This window comes from Bombyx mori, chromosome 1, assembly GCF_030269925.1.
Source record: "Bombyx mori chromosome 1, ASM3026992v2".
In the NCBI taxonomy this organism is placed as follows: Eukaryota; Metazoa; Arthropoda; class Insecta; order Lepidoptera; family Bombycidae; genus Bombyx; species Bombyx mori.
The window spans coordinates 3441311-3458691 of record NC_085107.1 but is presented as its reverse complement, the minus strand read 5'-3'; the positions used below and the strand labels follow the sequence as shown (position 1 = coordinate 3458691).

The following is a 17381-nucleotide window of genomic DNA, read 5'->3' as shown; positions in this document are numbered from 1 at the left end:
GAGACCATTCAAAAGCCTATTCATAAAACGTATTCAAGCCACCATGTTCAGTAGCCGGTAGCTAAGGCCTTTCAAACGAAAGCCTTTGAATTTTCCTTCACATTAATCGCTCGTGGACTCTATTGTTATGGAATCAAAGCTCAATTTCGTATTTGATAATCAATTAGTATCAGTGAATAGTTCAAAGAAACGAAAGACATAAATCTTGGTTTTTTTTTTTTTTGCTTCTTTTCGGAACCCCTTATTTATTTTTATTTGAATCAAAGACTCGGGTCGGAGGCCAGTTCGCCACAGCTACTCCATAACAAGTCTTTATGGTTTTATTGGCGTTCCGATATAAACTTAATAGCCGGCTTTCAAGAATTCTGAAATTCTATTTAATGCACAAAAAACAATAAGTATAGAACATTTAATGGTTGGACAGAATTGGTTTATACATATCCTTTGCCTATAGAATTTTATACGTAATATTTCAACCAAAAAAATCCTATTGACGTATAAAGTCGGACTGAAGTTTTTTTTTTTTAGGCAAACGTTTTCGCGCAAGTGCCGCACTACGTCCGAGTACACGCCGAACAAAACGAGACAAAAAAATAAAGGCAAAAAGTCTTTATCTGCACAAAATGGCGACGAGGGATTTCGTTCGAAAAACATCTCGATCAATATTCGGAGGTCGGAGGGAGGGTCCTTTGGCCTTCGTATCGTATAATTGGTAGGGGAAAATTTATGCGGCTCACGGTATCTGGCGCTCAGGCGCGATCGACATACCTCGGTACCATGATAAAAAGCATGCCCGCTTTATTATACACGATCTCCTCGAACCTGTGAATTCTATAAGAATATTTTATACGACATCCTTACTTGGCTACCTTATTAAATTGCCAACTGAATATAAGGAATTTCTTTCGGCTTAATGCTTCCAACTCGCGGACAAACAATTTAATTCAATTATAACAGAATCAAGATTATTATGAGTGTTTTGGGACCTAGATTAATGTATTATATCATATTATAATTATCTTAATGAGATATATTACCGATTAACGAAACGATTAAATTAAAAGAGGTGTTTTTTTGTGCAATATTTTACATGTTTGCTATAATGCATCATAATAAAAAAAAAAAACACATTTGTTAACAAATATGATTAAGTGCACTTTAATGTTTTTATTTATACATTGCTTAGACGGATGAACGAGCTTATGGACTATCCGGTGGTAAATGGTTACAGGCGTCTATAGACATTGACAACGTAAATGCCGCCTTCTTAGTTCGCCTTCTTAGTTCAACGGCTGCCTAGCATTCATAGTGGAACGCATTGCTACTTCGTGGCAGAAATAGGCAAACCCACCCCTGTTAAGAATCGCGCAGTGCTGTACTGTATTAGCATGTGTTTTCATGGAGGTAAAATAATACAGGAGCCGATTCTCCAGACTACGATACGAAGTTAAATACAATGCTTACAACTCAGTAGCGTGTCATTATTAGAGTCGGCGTATTGACCGATTCTGTTTTTTTATTGCTTAGATGCGTGGACGAGCTCACAGCCCACCTGGTGCTAAGTGGTTACTGGAGCCCATAGACATCTACAACATAAATGCGCCAACCACGTTGAGATATAAGTTCTAAGGTCTCAAGTATAGTTACAACGGCTGCCCCACCCATCAAACCGAAACGCATTACTGCTCACAAGAGGTCCTACCACCAGTAAATGTTGTTTTAAGAGAATTAAAACGTACATATAATCAGTAACGTGTTCTCAGGAATACACAAGTTATATTAGTAAAATTTTGAGCTTAACAGAGAGCACATTCTTTTGTATAATGACGTCAACGTTTACAAGAGCAGTACCAACTCTTTAGCAACCGTTGCGTTGCGGGAAAGGGATAAAGTCACCCCTCTCACTCACCCTTTAGAGCATTTAAGAACTGTTCTATCTCAGAACTGTTTTAATCGATTCAAAAACTGTAATATAGGTACATACAGACAATTGTTAACAATTCAATTTTTTTTATAGCTCATTGAATCCATAAATGAAATAAGGAGGAAAATAATTCATTTCAACATCTTTTAATAAATGACTTAAAATTCTAAAAGAATTTATAAGGTAAATTACTAAGAAATGATAAATAATATTTATTATTAAATTTATTAATATAATTGTTAATATTTAAATAAATGATATTTGTACTGCGCACTATATGCATTAATACCGTTCGTAGATCATTCATTTCATCAATACATTAAAATTATAATAGTTTTGCGTTTATGATAATAATATTATTATGTCGAGTGCATTCCTAACTTAGCTATAATACATAACATTGCGCACCTCATAAATGAGAGATCTGAAGTTCCAATCCCGCGTCGCGTTCCCCTTTATGTAATTTTTTGAATACACTTATCATTTGACTATTAAAGATTGCAAGTTTGTTGTTGAAACTCTCGTGTCTGTTAGTCGAAACTGAAGTCTCGTTGAAACATTAACAGGAAACAGATTAATCGATATTATAATATAAAACAAACAATTTGTGTTTAGAGATGAAACCTAGCAAAATCACGTAATAATAATAATACCTAACTTAGAACTTTTTTCTTTTCCTATCTAAACTGAGAGCCTTGAGAGGCTATTTCAGCGTAACCTTAACTAGTAGGTGAGCTCACGGGGTTCAAACTGGAGCGATGCTAACACTGACTCTAGCAAGAGCAGTGCTTCGCAGAATCTACCACCGGATCGGAAACGCAACCCACTGAGAAGATCCGGCGAGGAACTCAGTGGGCTGTGTCTATGGGTTAATTCTCTCGTCGAGCCCTTCATCGCAAGCGACGGGTTCGACGAGGACGGTGACCGGTGCTTGTGGTACCTAAAAGCACCACTTAGAACAAACGAACGGTTAGACACAGGAAAACGAATAAAGACATGTGCTACGTAACTCTAAACGTTTTTAGGGTGGAATGTAATTGCAGAAACAAAGGAGGTCCCTTTGAAGGCGCCGGAGCCCTACATTAAAGGGCCGCCGCTGGCAAACAAATTAGACGCAATACGGAGCGCTAAATTGTCGAGAAACACCGATGTGTGTGCAGCGTATTAGCGGGCGAAGCAATGCGGTGCAGCAATCTTATGTCAACAACGACTCGCTTTTAATACAACTGGACCGTTCCAAATGGAATGTCAGTGGCCACGTTTTGTTTCTCCGACAGAACTACACTGAGTACGGTACATTAGCAGGTATTATTTCGACCACATTCATTCGGGCCCTGAACCACAGTGAATCCATTGCGAAACCAGGTTTTAAAGGCGTTTGCGATTGCCAGGATCGCCAGGAAGATAATCCTCGGGAACATGGGCGCCCCAAGGACTTACTTCTGCATGTACGTTGTCAACGCAACCACGACGACCCTGACAACCACCCTGCCTATTTCTGCCGTAAGCAGTAATGCGTTTCGGTTTGAAGAGTAGGGGCAGCCGTTGTAACTATACTGAGACCTTAGAACTTATATCTCAAGGTGGGTGGCGCATTTACGTTGTAAATGTGAGCTCGTCCACCAACCTAAGGAACAAAAAAATTAAAAAATTCCGACTAACAACCGACTTGGAAGACCGCAATTACAAGCATTTATACCTTCGTATAGACGCTAGGATCTTTCCTCCTTGCATCGATAATCCTCAGTGCCGAGAGTCGTGGCCTGCTCTAATAACGCAACGATACTAAGGTGCATTTCTTCTGGCAAGTACCTACCAATTGTTTTTAAGTAGATACCAACCTAGTGCGTCTTTATAAACGACTTCGACGAAGAAGGAATAATGCTCAAAAGCAATTTTCCGCGAAATACATGTACGTTAAATTCTGGCTAAATACATCAAAATTGACTCAGAACGTGGACATTAACATGCAAATTGAAGAACCACACGCAGAATACTTTTTTATTGTTACTTTAACCGACATTAAAAATGGAGACACTGTGTTCATAATGTGTGTATTTTTGAATGCACTCTGATTTCTTCGTTGACAGATCTTTCAAGCTTCTTTTTTAATGGCAGTTCATAGTTATGTTTGTTAATAATAATTCTACAATTTTTTTATCAAATTTTCATTTCATTTAGACCTATGATCTAAAATGTTTATATTTGGAAATACACACACATACTAAAAAAAGCGATTTTTGCAAGAAGCCTCGACTGATTTCCTCGCGTCCTTCTGATTTATGAAGATTACTCAAATGTATTGGTAGTGATTTACAACATTCATAAGATCTGTTAAAATAACAAAAAAACAAAAAATCTTCCAAATAAAAGTTCAATACGTAATATGTTTTTTTTTTGTTTACTTACCTTCGAAAGTGACAAACGGAGATGTCGCGTTGCCGCCACAAAACCTAAATGAAAATTTTCAAAACGATTTAAACAAAAAAAACGCCTATAAACACATGAAAATCTGCTAATGATACCTTATGATGATGAAGTAGAAACCGCAGGCGGCAGCATCACGCTCGCACCTCGAAACAAAATCGACAGGTTTTGAAAAATAGACAAACCATTTCATCAAACGCCTTACAATCCAAAACACTATTCGGAGCTGTAAATTTAATAAATGATGTAGTGGCTCTAGATTATTTTGTTTACAAATCTATTTTTTAAGAAGAACTAGAAGAAGAATGTTTTTTTGATGAACTATTACGATAAACGAGCAAATGAACTCACGACTCAACTGAAGTTAAGTGCGATTATGGGACTTATTATTCGACTGCATGAATAGGTCACTGTCTTCTTTCCTTCATAATTAGAAGTACTGGATAATATATTTAGTGTAGTTAAAACAGTCCAACGCGAATGAGCTTCGATTAGCTTTGAGGTTACGAGCTCATCTGATCATCTGGTCAATGAAAACGATTTACTTGCAGTCTTTTCATGTAACTTGCGACTTACCGTCATTTGTCACTATGGCTTTCTCCTAAAAACAACACCTAGATATAAAATAAAAAAAGTCAATTAAAATCTAAAATATTACTCCATTACGTACCATCAATACACGAGCCTAAAATAAAAATGAAAAGTACAAAAGAATTAGTGCTGCAAAAAAAGAAGGTTAAATAAAAACATTTATTCGCAAAGCTGTCGATAACTCGGTAAAAAGCAAAGTGAATCGATATCGGTTACATTAAATTCGCATTAGCTTTTAACTACCGGTTCCAGAGACACTCACGGTCCAGCAACTCGGAGCTAACATGCCACTGGACACGTCTCGTGGCGTTTGCAAGAAGTATCGATAATAAATATAATTTTGAATCGATTTTTTTTATTTCGCGGTAGATAAATTTATTTCCGAACGAAATTCTGAATTTGAATTTACTTTATTAATATTTCATGCAAACGTTTTAAACCATTACTGCCACACTTTTCATTTGTATTATAATACTGATTATACCATATAAATATATGCCATATAAAATATGTTATATATTTTGTAACTTTAATTAAACCGAATAGATTTCGTAATGAAGTGTACCTAAAATTAAGACTCACCGGTAATTATTTTCATTAGAACTATTTTCAAATATAATTTAGATAAAAAAACAAGTAATTAAAAAATATTCTCATTCATAACAAACAGCACTTCTCATATTAAAGTGTTTCCTTTTATCACAACGTTATCAATTATATAAATTAACTGTTTCGAAAGAATTGAAAAAAATAAAATTACATAATAGAATTTGCTAACACTAGTCCTAGCAGAGCAGTGCTTCGTAGAATCTACCACCGGATCGGAAACGCTACTCATTGAGAAGATCCGACGAGAATTTCATTGGGTTTTTGAGTTTAGAAATTGACCACACTGAATGAAATCATCCTAAAGACTCATTGAGCTTATACGATTATTAATGTACAATCAAAATTGAACTAATGTATTATAATAGTATCGTTGAAAACTAACATTTAAAATCTATTCAATTCTAAACAAGTCTAACATTATTTATAGATAAGATGAAACCTTACAAATTAATTATTATCAATTATACCCTTCGTCTATACACGCAACGGTAATGGTGGACCAAAATAAATAATTCTTTACAAGTTTTAAGTACCCGAAACTAAGCCAATTTACGATGTACCTACCTATAATCGGGATGTAAAACAAGAGTCGCTCTGGCTTCACGCACGCGAAGGTTTAAGAAAATATGTCGACGCTTGAAAGGCAAAAGTGACTAAGCGACAATAACTGCTTTGTACATAAATGATAGGCAATAACCATATTCGATGCGCAAAAAGAATATATTTCTAGGTCTGTTAAAATCATTTCAATCCTACAGCTAGATTCGTTAAAATAGATTTTTTTTCAGGTATTTCTCATGTATATTTTAAATTAATTTCAACTTTAAATTAGTCTACTGTAAATTTCACGCATTGTCGCTTAGTCATGTTTGCCTTTCAAGCGTCGATGTATTAAATATGACCTGTTTTTTTACGAAACATTATTATAAGACCTACATTTAGTACGTGTTCATTATAATCTACGTTGATAACCTGACGATAACCTTGTTCGTGGAACTCCTGTGACCAAACCGATTCCGATAAATTATTTATAGTAATATTAAATTTATAATATTAAACATTGATTAGAAAATTTATAATATTTAATTACAGAACGACCGGGAAAACATTCAAGAAGCGGAAACGTGAATAAATTACTGAGCTATTTTAATAGACAAGATAATACTAACTGTTATTTTCTCGATTCATATTCCGTCAAGGAAAACGGGAATCGAAGGAATTATCCGAGGCTCCTTACGTTCTGTCAAGAGTACGAATTGAGTGTATTATTAACCTATTTTTTTATTGAACTCGGTTTTGCCCGCCCGTCGAATTTCAACCATAATCACTAACATAACAAGACTTCAATTTAATTAATTTGTTGTATTTAATATATATTTTGTGGTATTATCCGTCAATAGCTACCTAAAATAAATAGACTCGGGAGATAAAGGAGATGCCTAAATAATAAAAAAATTGGGGAAAATGTTTTTTTCCTGTTATTGTCTCCGAATCCATCGTTAATAGTTTTGCTAATATTTATTATTAAAAATTTTATCGTAATAAAAGAATACTAGTTGTGATTGCAATAAATTTCTTGATACTTTGCTGAGACATGAAATAACTCTCAGGTATTCATTATGAATGAGATTACATTTTATTGCTTTATTAATAAACAATTGCAATTAGTATCGCATTATTATCATTAATGATAGTAGGAATTGCGAAAAGAAAAAAATGTATGGTACAATTTTATAGTTTAATGAAAAGTGTGATCAGCAATGAAAAAAAAAATTCTAAAATTATATTGGGTAGATTGGGTTTTCATTACCTGCAGAACACGTTTCGGCAGTCCAGTCTTTTGGCTGAGCTGCTTCAGATCTTTAGCGTCAGGGTTGTGGTTGATCGCGAAGTAGGACTTCATTGTCCTCAGTTGGTGGTGCTTGAAGCTCGTACGCATGCGCTTAGTTCTGGACGTGGAGCCCAGGGTACCACCGCCACGGAAACCCATCTCCAGATAATCGGGATTCAAATCTGATGACCAAACAAGAGAGTCACGCTGCTAAATGCTGAGCAATTCCGTTCGGGACGACAGAGTACACCAGCGGCGCTCTCCGTTTTATTACGTTATGAATTAAATAGCACAATGTAAATGCTACTTTATACCTTTCGTTTTAAAGAGTGATTTTAAAAGCATTAGCAGTGATCGAATGTAAATAAATTGGTTATTGCTTTCAAATGTATAAAAAGAGAATTCGCTTTGCCAATTCGCGTTTATTTTTTTCTACAGCAAAATAAATCATACAACGTGAACAAAAAACACACTAAGAGGGCCCTCGTAGAGAAATTCATTGATAATATCTGAAATATAAAATGCGATATTTTTATTCAATGAATATCTATTTTAGCATTTTGCAACGATAAACATAAGTACCCTTTTCACACAGTAAGTCAACGACTTATAAGCCAAAGTCGAATAGCGCAGTTTCGTTTTTACATTAAATCAATGGTATTCTACAAAGTCAACCGCGATGTACAGTTTTCTTTTTTATAATATTTTCTATATCTTGTGCTCTTTTTATATCTTTCCTAATTTTTCCATCAAGCTGTAATAAAATCGCAACTTCATTATATCTTTTAAACTACAAAACAAACATTTTATGATTATAAACCAAGTCCCATTCGATTTGACCACATTTGGGGCTAAAATAAAAGACTATCGTGCATTTATACCCAAATAGTGACAGAATGAATGTTTAAATTCAAATAAAATGAATTATAACGCCCCGCTTGAGTTTTATGTCGATACTAGCTTTTGTCCGCGACTCCGTCCGCGCGGAATAGGCATAACTCTAAATTTTACCCCTTACTTCATTTACGTAGAAAGTGTAAATATTTTTAAATTATAGAATGTTAAGGAGATATTTAAACCCCTATTTTGAAACATTCTTTATTGGTGCTCCACTTGTATTGGTCTTACCGTGATGTTATATAGCCTTCCTCAGTAAATTGGCTATCTAGCACTGAAAGAATTCAGTGTCAGTCAGAATCAAATCGGACCAGTAGTTCCTGAGATTAGCGCGTTCAAACAAACTCTTCAGCTTAGAGTAGATTGGTAGCTGGTAATGTGTAACTATCAGTAATATAAATATCTTTCTGTAGCATTCTAGAAAGAAAATTCTTTATAATTATAAAACTAGTCGACTGAATGCTGAAAGTATTAACAGTAACTTTTCAGATGCCTAATATAAAACCTGTTCACAATTCAATATTCAATTAAACGGATATCAATGTTCTTTCGATGATAATAAAAAACATGTATACAAGTAATTAAGTTAATTGTTATTATTATTTGAAACGACTGCGAAACACAATAAAGATAAGACGATGTGTGTTTTACTAAATGTATTCTACGCTCAATTACATATTGTGAATTTTTATTTATTAGTACAGAAAAATATATCTGTTAATATTCTAATATATTTAATCTGATATTTTCTTTTCTGTTCTGTTCGTAATTGTGACTGTATTTTCTTCAATTAAACTTCGTTCTAAAAACATAGATATATTAGTATTTACTTACAATTTTATGTGGAGCTTACGTAGGATACCAAACTTTTATGTAACGAATTGTTAATAACGTATTTTAATAAATCTGATCGACTTTCCAATGAATTATTTATGAATGATTATATAATGAGGATTACGTTTGTTTCTCATGGTCGCGGCCATATTATGTTCAGAACAGTAATAATAATATTATGTGATCATTCTTAAAATCATTGTAATCTAACTATACATAAACGTCGATGTATGTTTGTTTGTATGCTTCCTGTAGGCTTTGGAACGATTTCGATAAAAATTTCAGGAAACCCTCACGTTGGCCTAGCGTGTGTGCCTCTTAGTTTCGTAGCTATCAGATCAAATTCAAATCAAAGAGCAAAGCCGGGCGGTATTTTTTTCTACTACCATTGCTGATAGCCTTGAGAGGCTATTTCAGATTCGCCTTAACGTGTAGGTGAGCTCACGGGGCTCAAGCCGGAGTGCTGCTAACACTGGCCCTAGCAAGAGATGCTTCGCAGAATCTACCGGTGGTAGATCGGAAACGCGACCCACTGAGAGATCCGGCGAGAAACTCGATGGGCTGTGTCTGTGGGTTAAGTCGCTCGATTAGTAAGAAATAAGGATTAACTTAAGTAATTACTAAAACAATAACGTAAATTGTTCCTCAAAACGAGCACTTTAGTTTACATAATACGTGAACAAACAAAAAAAATAAACGTCTAGAACGCACCAACCAACCAACCAGCTGCGTATTTTTCCGTATTGCGAATGTATTAGTCGTAAAGTCATTGTTTCCGTTACGGAACGTAGCCGTGACGTATCCGTTTCGGGTACGGCGGGCTGCCGCGACTCGAGCCGTTTAACGACCAATAAACGGAGAACTCCGTAAACATTCTGTTTTCAAAATTCATATTCGCTGAGAGAATTTCGGTTCCATGGAGACGACGAGCGTTCGCATTTAAAAATAAACTTTTTCTTATTTAACACTAATCATACTGGCATCTATTTCTCCCATAGCGGGTAGATAACGGTGTACGACAAATATTACTCAAAATAAAAAAGGGTGCGTGTACTTATGTACGCGCGTAAGAAGTTATACTTTATTTTTATTAAATTTATTTCTTTTTTTTTAAATATTAACTAAATAATAATAAATATTTAGTATGAATTATATTAAATAATAATTTTGTCATTTATATTACTAAAAAATGAATGCTAATAACACTTTTTTTTACGAGTGTACATGCGCGAAAGTTCACCTGCGGCTATATTCAGACTCGCGAAGTTACGTCGGTCGTATTGTAATGAGCGATTTAGTGGGCAACTTCACTCTGTTAATTTTGTGTCACGGTGCGCGCGCATCGTAAAATTTCACTCTCATCAATTTTTCATAACGCGCCTAAAGAAGTATAACTTCAAAAATAAAAAGAGTGTAATAACTGTACATTAATTGGTAAGAAAATGCCATGAAGTCAAATGTGCAAAAGCAATAAGATGATATGTGCATTTTCAATACAAAAGTTCAAAATGGGTCGTTTGATCCATTATGATATGATTAGTGTTAAGCGTAGTTCTAAATGAAAGGAATTCTAATTTTAATCATAGCTACTTAATACTTGGTGTTATGTATTTGAACCCGCCTTGAAGGAGCACACAGGTCGGACAGACCTAAAGTTTCGTTGAGAGACTAAAAATGTAATTAAGTAGATCATTGTGCGACAATATCTAGTTATTTAAATGCAATATTGTTTTCAAGAAAAAAAAATTACTAAAGTCCGTGCTTATCAAATGAGATAATGGTAGTCTATATTATTTCCCATATTATATTATTTTGAAAATCATGTTCCTACTGAATTTCATTAAAATTGGTTCAATGATTTGAGCTTAAAAACATAACCGACGTACCTATACCATACATTCGCAATAACAACCCTATTATTACTTTTTTAACTTTTTATTATCTAATAAGTATAAAAAGTAAAGTCTCGAAAATTCTAAATGATGATACCTTTTTTACAACAACCGATTCTAGTAAAAGAAAGCACATATTTTCTAAATCGTTCCTTACATTAAGTACCTAGTACCGGAGATGTACATGACAAACAAAGAGACCGAAAATAAATCTCAAAAACGTTGACTTCCATTATTCGATAAACTCCATTATTATTTGCATTAATTTTCTTCCAACGTAACCTACGCTTAAACCGGCATCTAATGTTTTGGTTAAGCGTAATCACCGAGACATTAATTCTGGGATCGAATAAGTAATAACAAATAAAAATATGTTTAAAAAAAAACATTTGCTCGAGTGACCGCATTCGTTTCTGTCGTACTGTAACCGAGCCAGAACAATTAGCCGGGCCGTAATTACACAGGATCCGTTGGCCGGCTCACCTAATGGCCACCGAGGCGGATTCGCGTAAAATCCTGCGTTATGATCGCTTGAAATAAATCTCGATGTTGAAGTTCGGGATTAGATCGCATTACGGAATGTTTAATGTAACGCGGCCTTATTAATAAACGTGCTGTAAAACAGGAATACCGTAAGTAATACCCGCAGTGGAGCAGATGTTTTCGCTAACTGAGACCACGAATCGGCAAGTGGAATTAGTAACACTAATCTGCTTGTGGGAAGAATGATTTGAAGAAACCGACGGGCTACTGAGCCTAATTAATTCTAAAGCCAGGACTCTAATTCTAACGATAGTGGTGGGACAGTGGCGTACTTTGGAGAAGACAAGAAATACCGAGACACGATTTGTAATCAGTGAAGAAGGAAAGAATTTACGATGCGTTTTTTTTTAAAAACCAAACTATATAATATTGTAGGAGTGTGATTTGGCTGCTTTTAATGATTCTGTATATACTACAAAGAAAGGCTTCCTTTTTGAAACACGAACAAATCGTAATTCTCAAGGTGTACTCACTATACGACTTCAATGGACTTTTGACACTAATTACAGGATCTCTTGTACCGCCAGGTGTAGCTTGGCTGCCCATCAATGAGAAGAAATAAAAACTAGATGTACACAGATGGCACTCACCAATTAAACTGTGTGCTTGTTATTGTATGAATAATTATTAAAACTAAAGATAATTCAAGATAAAAGATAAAGAAAGACAAAAATAAAAGATTCAGATCCAAAGAGTTCTAAAATATGCTCGTCTGATATTTTTCCAATCTTTAATCTCAGAATCTATAATTGCACTCTCTCAATGCAGAAAAAAAACTCTCAAATAAAAACAGTCTTTAACATTTTTCTTTGCCGAACGTAATTGTCGGTTTCTGTTCAAACATCATCGCGTGTGGTGATGTCCTTCGAAATTAACAAATTTTCGAGAAGCCGTTTAAGTCGAATGATACCTTGGGAGATCGAAAACGAGATATAGTCCACCGGAGTACGGTAAGAACGTTTTGAATAACATAAGATTTTAAGTCAACGACAATTATGCGGATAAGTATTCGTTATTTTGAAATTACACGTCGCCCATTAGAAGCATACTTTAAATGTCCCGATTTGCTTGAACTTTAGCTATCAACCGAGTGTATACGTGAGAGGTTTTTGGCGACAACTCTCTCTGTTTTTCTAAATTGCATTCGTTATAACAACAGATCAAGTACCAAGATTTTATGTGTTTTACGATATTAAAGAAATGTATTTCTGGTACATACACGATTTAAATAAAGTACACAACTTGAACAATGTTATTTTTGAATATGTAAAACCTCGTGCGCGCAATTAGCTTAAAAATGGTACCTAAAAAGGGTCTGGTGGATCTATTACTGGTGGTAGGACCTCTTGTGAGTCCGCGCGGGTAGGTACCACCACCCTGCCTATTTCTGCCGTGAAGCGTAATGCGTTTCGGTTTGAAGGGCGGGGCAGCCGTTATAACTATACTGAGACCTTAGAACTTATATCTTAAGGTGGGTGGCGCATTTACGTCGTAGATGTCTATGGACTTCAGTAACCACTTAACGATGTTAATAATATACTTTAAAATTATTATATTTCGCCACTCCGTCTCTATTTTAGCCATAAGTTTGATGTCAAATTCCGTGCGCGCATGGTACCAAAAAAGCTATTTTTTTTATTATTACTAATTTACATGTAGAGGTAATGTAAACAGACAAGTTTCCAATTATTCCATTAATACAACATTTTATTATAATCTTAGTATTGTTTGCGGTTGAAATTCTAACAATTTGTATGTAAAAAGCATGCGTGTATTTGAGTTATTTTACCTGCTTTAGTGGACTCATGCCGTGTTCATTTTTAATGGAATAACAGGATATCCGGTTCAATATGCATCACCGTAATTAACTATTATGTAGTATTTATAGTACTTTACCTAAAATCTAAATTGAAGTTCATGGCAGGGCCCTGAAACTGCGATACTTTAAGACAAATATTTATGGAAACTAGTGACATCTTGTAACGGATGCCCTTAAACTTATTTATTGTTAAAGTTAAGGCATTTATTTATTGTATAACTGAACACAGAAAATAAAAAAATAAAAAAAATCATACGAGTCTCTATTTGTTATAGACAAATTAATTAAATTTTATCAATTTGTGGTTTTAGAAAATTTACAAAATACATCATTAAAAATAAAATATACGATAGGTGGTAATATGTTACTGCCATCTACAGGAGCAATGAGAAACTAATCGAAGCGAAGCCATCTAGTGACCGACGCCCGTAAACATTTTTGTTGAGTGCTTGATTTTCTGTATCTATAACTAATTTATGTGTATTATCTATGGTTCATGGTACTTCAACAGCTCAAACGTGACGAAATTCCCATATATGCTTTCAACTGCTTGAATCTTCTAAGGCGTAATTTTTTTTAAAAAGGCTGATAAAAGTGTATACCCTTTTCTAACTAAAAGTAGATTTGTGAAATTTCGTATTTTTCACTTAGATAAAGACGGATGCAAGTGGGTATTTTATCTCCTTAAGGTTGAAGCTTCCAAAAATCATTCCTTAGTGCTTGCAAAATCAAATTTACAATTATGCTCTGCCAGTTTTGATTCAGTCAGTCCGGACAAGTATTTTTTTAAATAAGATTAGAAAAGGCAACTATTTTTTTTTTTAAAAGCCTTTGAAGGCGATCTGATTTTAAAGTACATTACGCGTCCTGTAACAAACAAACAAACAAAAATTTACTAGTCAACGTAAAACGATGCCGTATTAAGTTTACCTTCCACAAACTCAACACACGACAATATTATTATGATGTTTAGAAATTGTGATCAGCAAACGAATAAAATGTAATTTGGATGCGCGGTACTCTCTGACTCTACACTAATATTTTTATAGAACTAACGTAACTAATATTGTAAGCTTTAAGTTATTCGACCTTTGTCACCTTTGTAATCAACAAAATAAAGCTATTTCAGCGGCGATCGCGTCGACTATTGAAGTCTTGATGGAGCATTATTTGTTCGCCGTGATGTATTCAAACGCCTCTGACGAACCAGCTAAATAAACTAGACTTTTAGAACAATGTTGTGACGCCTCTAATAACTCCCGAAGCTGTATGATACCGGGACGCAGGGAAGGTCAAGTTATAGCGGACATCATAACAGAGCTGCGGGCGTTCGTGCCTCACAGAACCGATAACAACACGGTGGTGAAATGAACGAAAATATATATTTCTACATTAAATATTTAATTTTACGAACGTAAAATTATTTTCGTATTTTCAATTTTATTGCTTATTTAAAATTAACAACAAAAAAAACCTTCGTTATTATTGTACCTACGGTTTTTATTAAGTCGAACGAATTTTGCAAGTTGTTATTACTCGTATTATTGGGTTAAAGTGAAAAATTAAATTAATTGGACGATCGCAGTTTATTACGTTATTATTTTACGTGATGATATTGTTAAGTAGTGGATGTGGTTATTTTTTGGTTATACTTGACGGGTAATGGGCAGTAGAAACAGAATTTATAAAAATGCTTAATTACTGGTGATTTTTTTTTTATTGCCCTTGTAGGCAGACGTGCATACGGCCCACCTGATTGTGAGTGGTTATCGCCGCCCATGAACTTCAGCAATGCCAGGAGCAGAGCCAAGCCGCTGCCTACTGTTTAATACTCTCCACAAGCCTCGTTTGAAGAATGTCATAGCGCTCGGGAAACACCGTGGAGGGGAGCTCATTCCATAGCCGGATGGTACGTGGCAAAAAAGACCTCTGGAAACGCACTGTGGATGACCGCAGTGGTTCCAGGAAGTATGGATGAATTCTACTCTGGTGGTGGGTGGTGCGATGGTAAAATCGAGATGACGGTATCATATCGAACAATTTCTCAGAGCACTCACACTCACCCACGCACACATGCTGTAACACTTTGCTGAGAGACCTAACTCTTTAAACTTAGATTACAAAAATATTGAGACGGTGACATCAAAGGAGCAGCGGATTTCACACTACGATTCCGATGACCTCCAGGCTTCCGCCTAACACGCCTGGTGAGCATGCAAAAAATGATAAAAATTGTCAAAAAAAAAAACATTATTTAAATGCAAATTTTAATTAGCGGCCTTTTTCGCTTAATGTAAACTTGAGAATGAAAACAATACAACCATGTGACTACATTTACAAGATTCAAAGCTCCCACTAGTTGTACGAAAGTGCTATAAAAAAAAAACCAAAACGACAAAAGCAAATTATCATAATTATTCTCGGACCGCTTCCATCGTAAACCAGTTACGTACATTAATTTACTGTTTTTGAATTCATAATGTTTGTTCTTAATATATATTAACATTTCACTTGACAATGATCGGAGCCAGTATAAATTACTTGCAGCATCAAAACTCGTCTAGAGATGTTCCGATGTTCCGGTGCAACGCGAGTTTATCGATAAATAACATCAAGGCACAAAACGTCGCGTCCGCTAAAAGAAGACATTATTAATAGATTGATACATAAAATGTACGGAGATAACGCTCGGAGTTGAATAAAAAAAACATTGAAAAAAAACCACCGGTCGGTTATAAAAAGATCATTGTGATCTCATAAATCCTACGCACCATTCATGTTCTGAGGTGGGCAAAAAAACCAAGTGATTTCGTAAATGATAACGCTTCGTCCGGCGTCCGGTTTTTATGTTCGGTATTATTATGAACTTAAAGTGTGACAATGCGAAAGGGGACGATGATGCACGGAAAATAACTAAACGTCAGCACGTCGGGTAAGTACGATTAAAAAATTGTATGTTATAAAAAATTTTGTCGGTCCCATGTGTCGTATCGGATGCCGGAGCAACGGGGGGTGCTACCGTGGCACTAAGTCAGACGCAGGGAGACCGGTGCAGACGATCGGACGCTCATTTTTCAAATGTTATTACTACTTAAAATGGTAAAGTTATACGGCGTCGATAGATATCAAACGGACATTCAGATGACGATGGAGTATAAAAGAAAAATGAAGATAAAAAAAAACGGTTTTATTAGTTAGTGAAGTTTGTTTGTCTTAAATTGAAAATTGTTTCATTCGATGTTGCATTTGTTCCGCGTTTCTAAATATATGCTTTAAGTTATATAGAGTTTGTATATAATATTTATTTTTTCGGTATCGTCATTAATTTCTCCTTTATTTTGCTTTTATTATTGTTGTTAATATTAACGCGCTTCGTTTCTTATTTTTATAATTAAGTAAAAAATGAACTTAACATACTGAATGGGATACGCGTGTAGGTCTATGATATAATAAAAAAAATACCAGCTACTTTTTCCATTTTAATTTAAAATTTAAATTTTATTCACATAGTTTATTATGAATATTCATTCATCATACAACGTTTCCTCTCAACACACATTAATATAAAATATTACGGTCACAAGCGAAAATATTAAAATCTCTAATTTTATACTAAATATTCACAATGATCAGCATATGTTATTAAATTATATTAAATAATATTAAAACAGAAATGAGACAAGTTTTGTTATTATCTATATATTAATACGTGAAGCAAAAACTTTGTATCCCTTTTTAAAAAAATTGCGCGGACGGAGGAGGATGAAATTTTTCACACTTGAAGAGAATATAGAGAAGAAGTGCACAATGCTAATATTTTTTTAAATAATACATATAAGATACATTAAATCAATAAAGAAAACATTACACACACTACATACCATGTATTTGACGCACACATGCATGCATACTATTTATTGTCAAACTTTTGTTCTTGACGTGTGTTGTCAAATTGAGAATAGAATATGGTTTGTCTTTCTTAATATTTTTTTATAATGTAGTTTAGCGAAATTT

General features: G+C 34.6%; 1 protein-coding gene across 4 annotated transcripts in view; it reads right to left on the bottom strand.

Annotated features, from left to right (window-relative positions):
• The window catches only part of Bmap-A (apterous A), a 134822-nt gene that overhangs the window by 11178 nt on the left and 106263 nt on the right, over window positions 1-17381 (bottom strand). For 2 of the 4 annotated variants that reach the window (XM_012695956.4, XM_021352267.3), the window contains exon 5: window positions 7362-7564. The exons of the other annotated variants lie outside the window; for them this stretch is intronic. In XM_012695956.4, the coding sequence (XP_012551410.1) occupies window positions 7362-7564 (203 nt within the window). The remainder of the gene's footprint in view (window positions 1-7361; window positions 7565-17381) is intronic. 4 annotated transcript variants of the gene reach the window in all.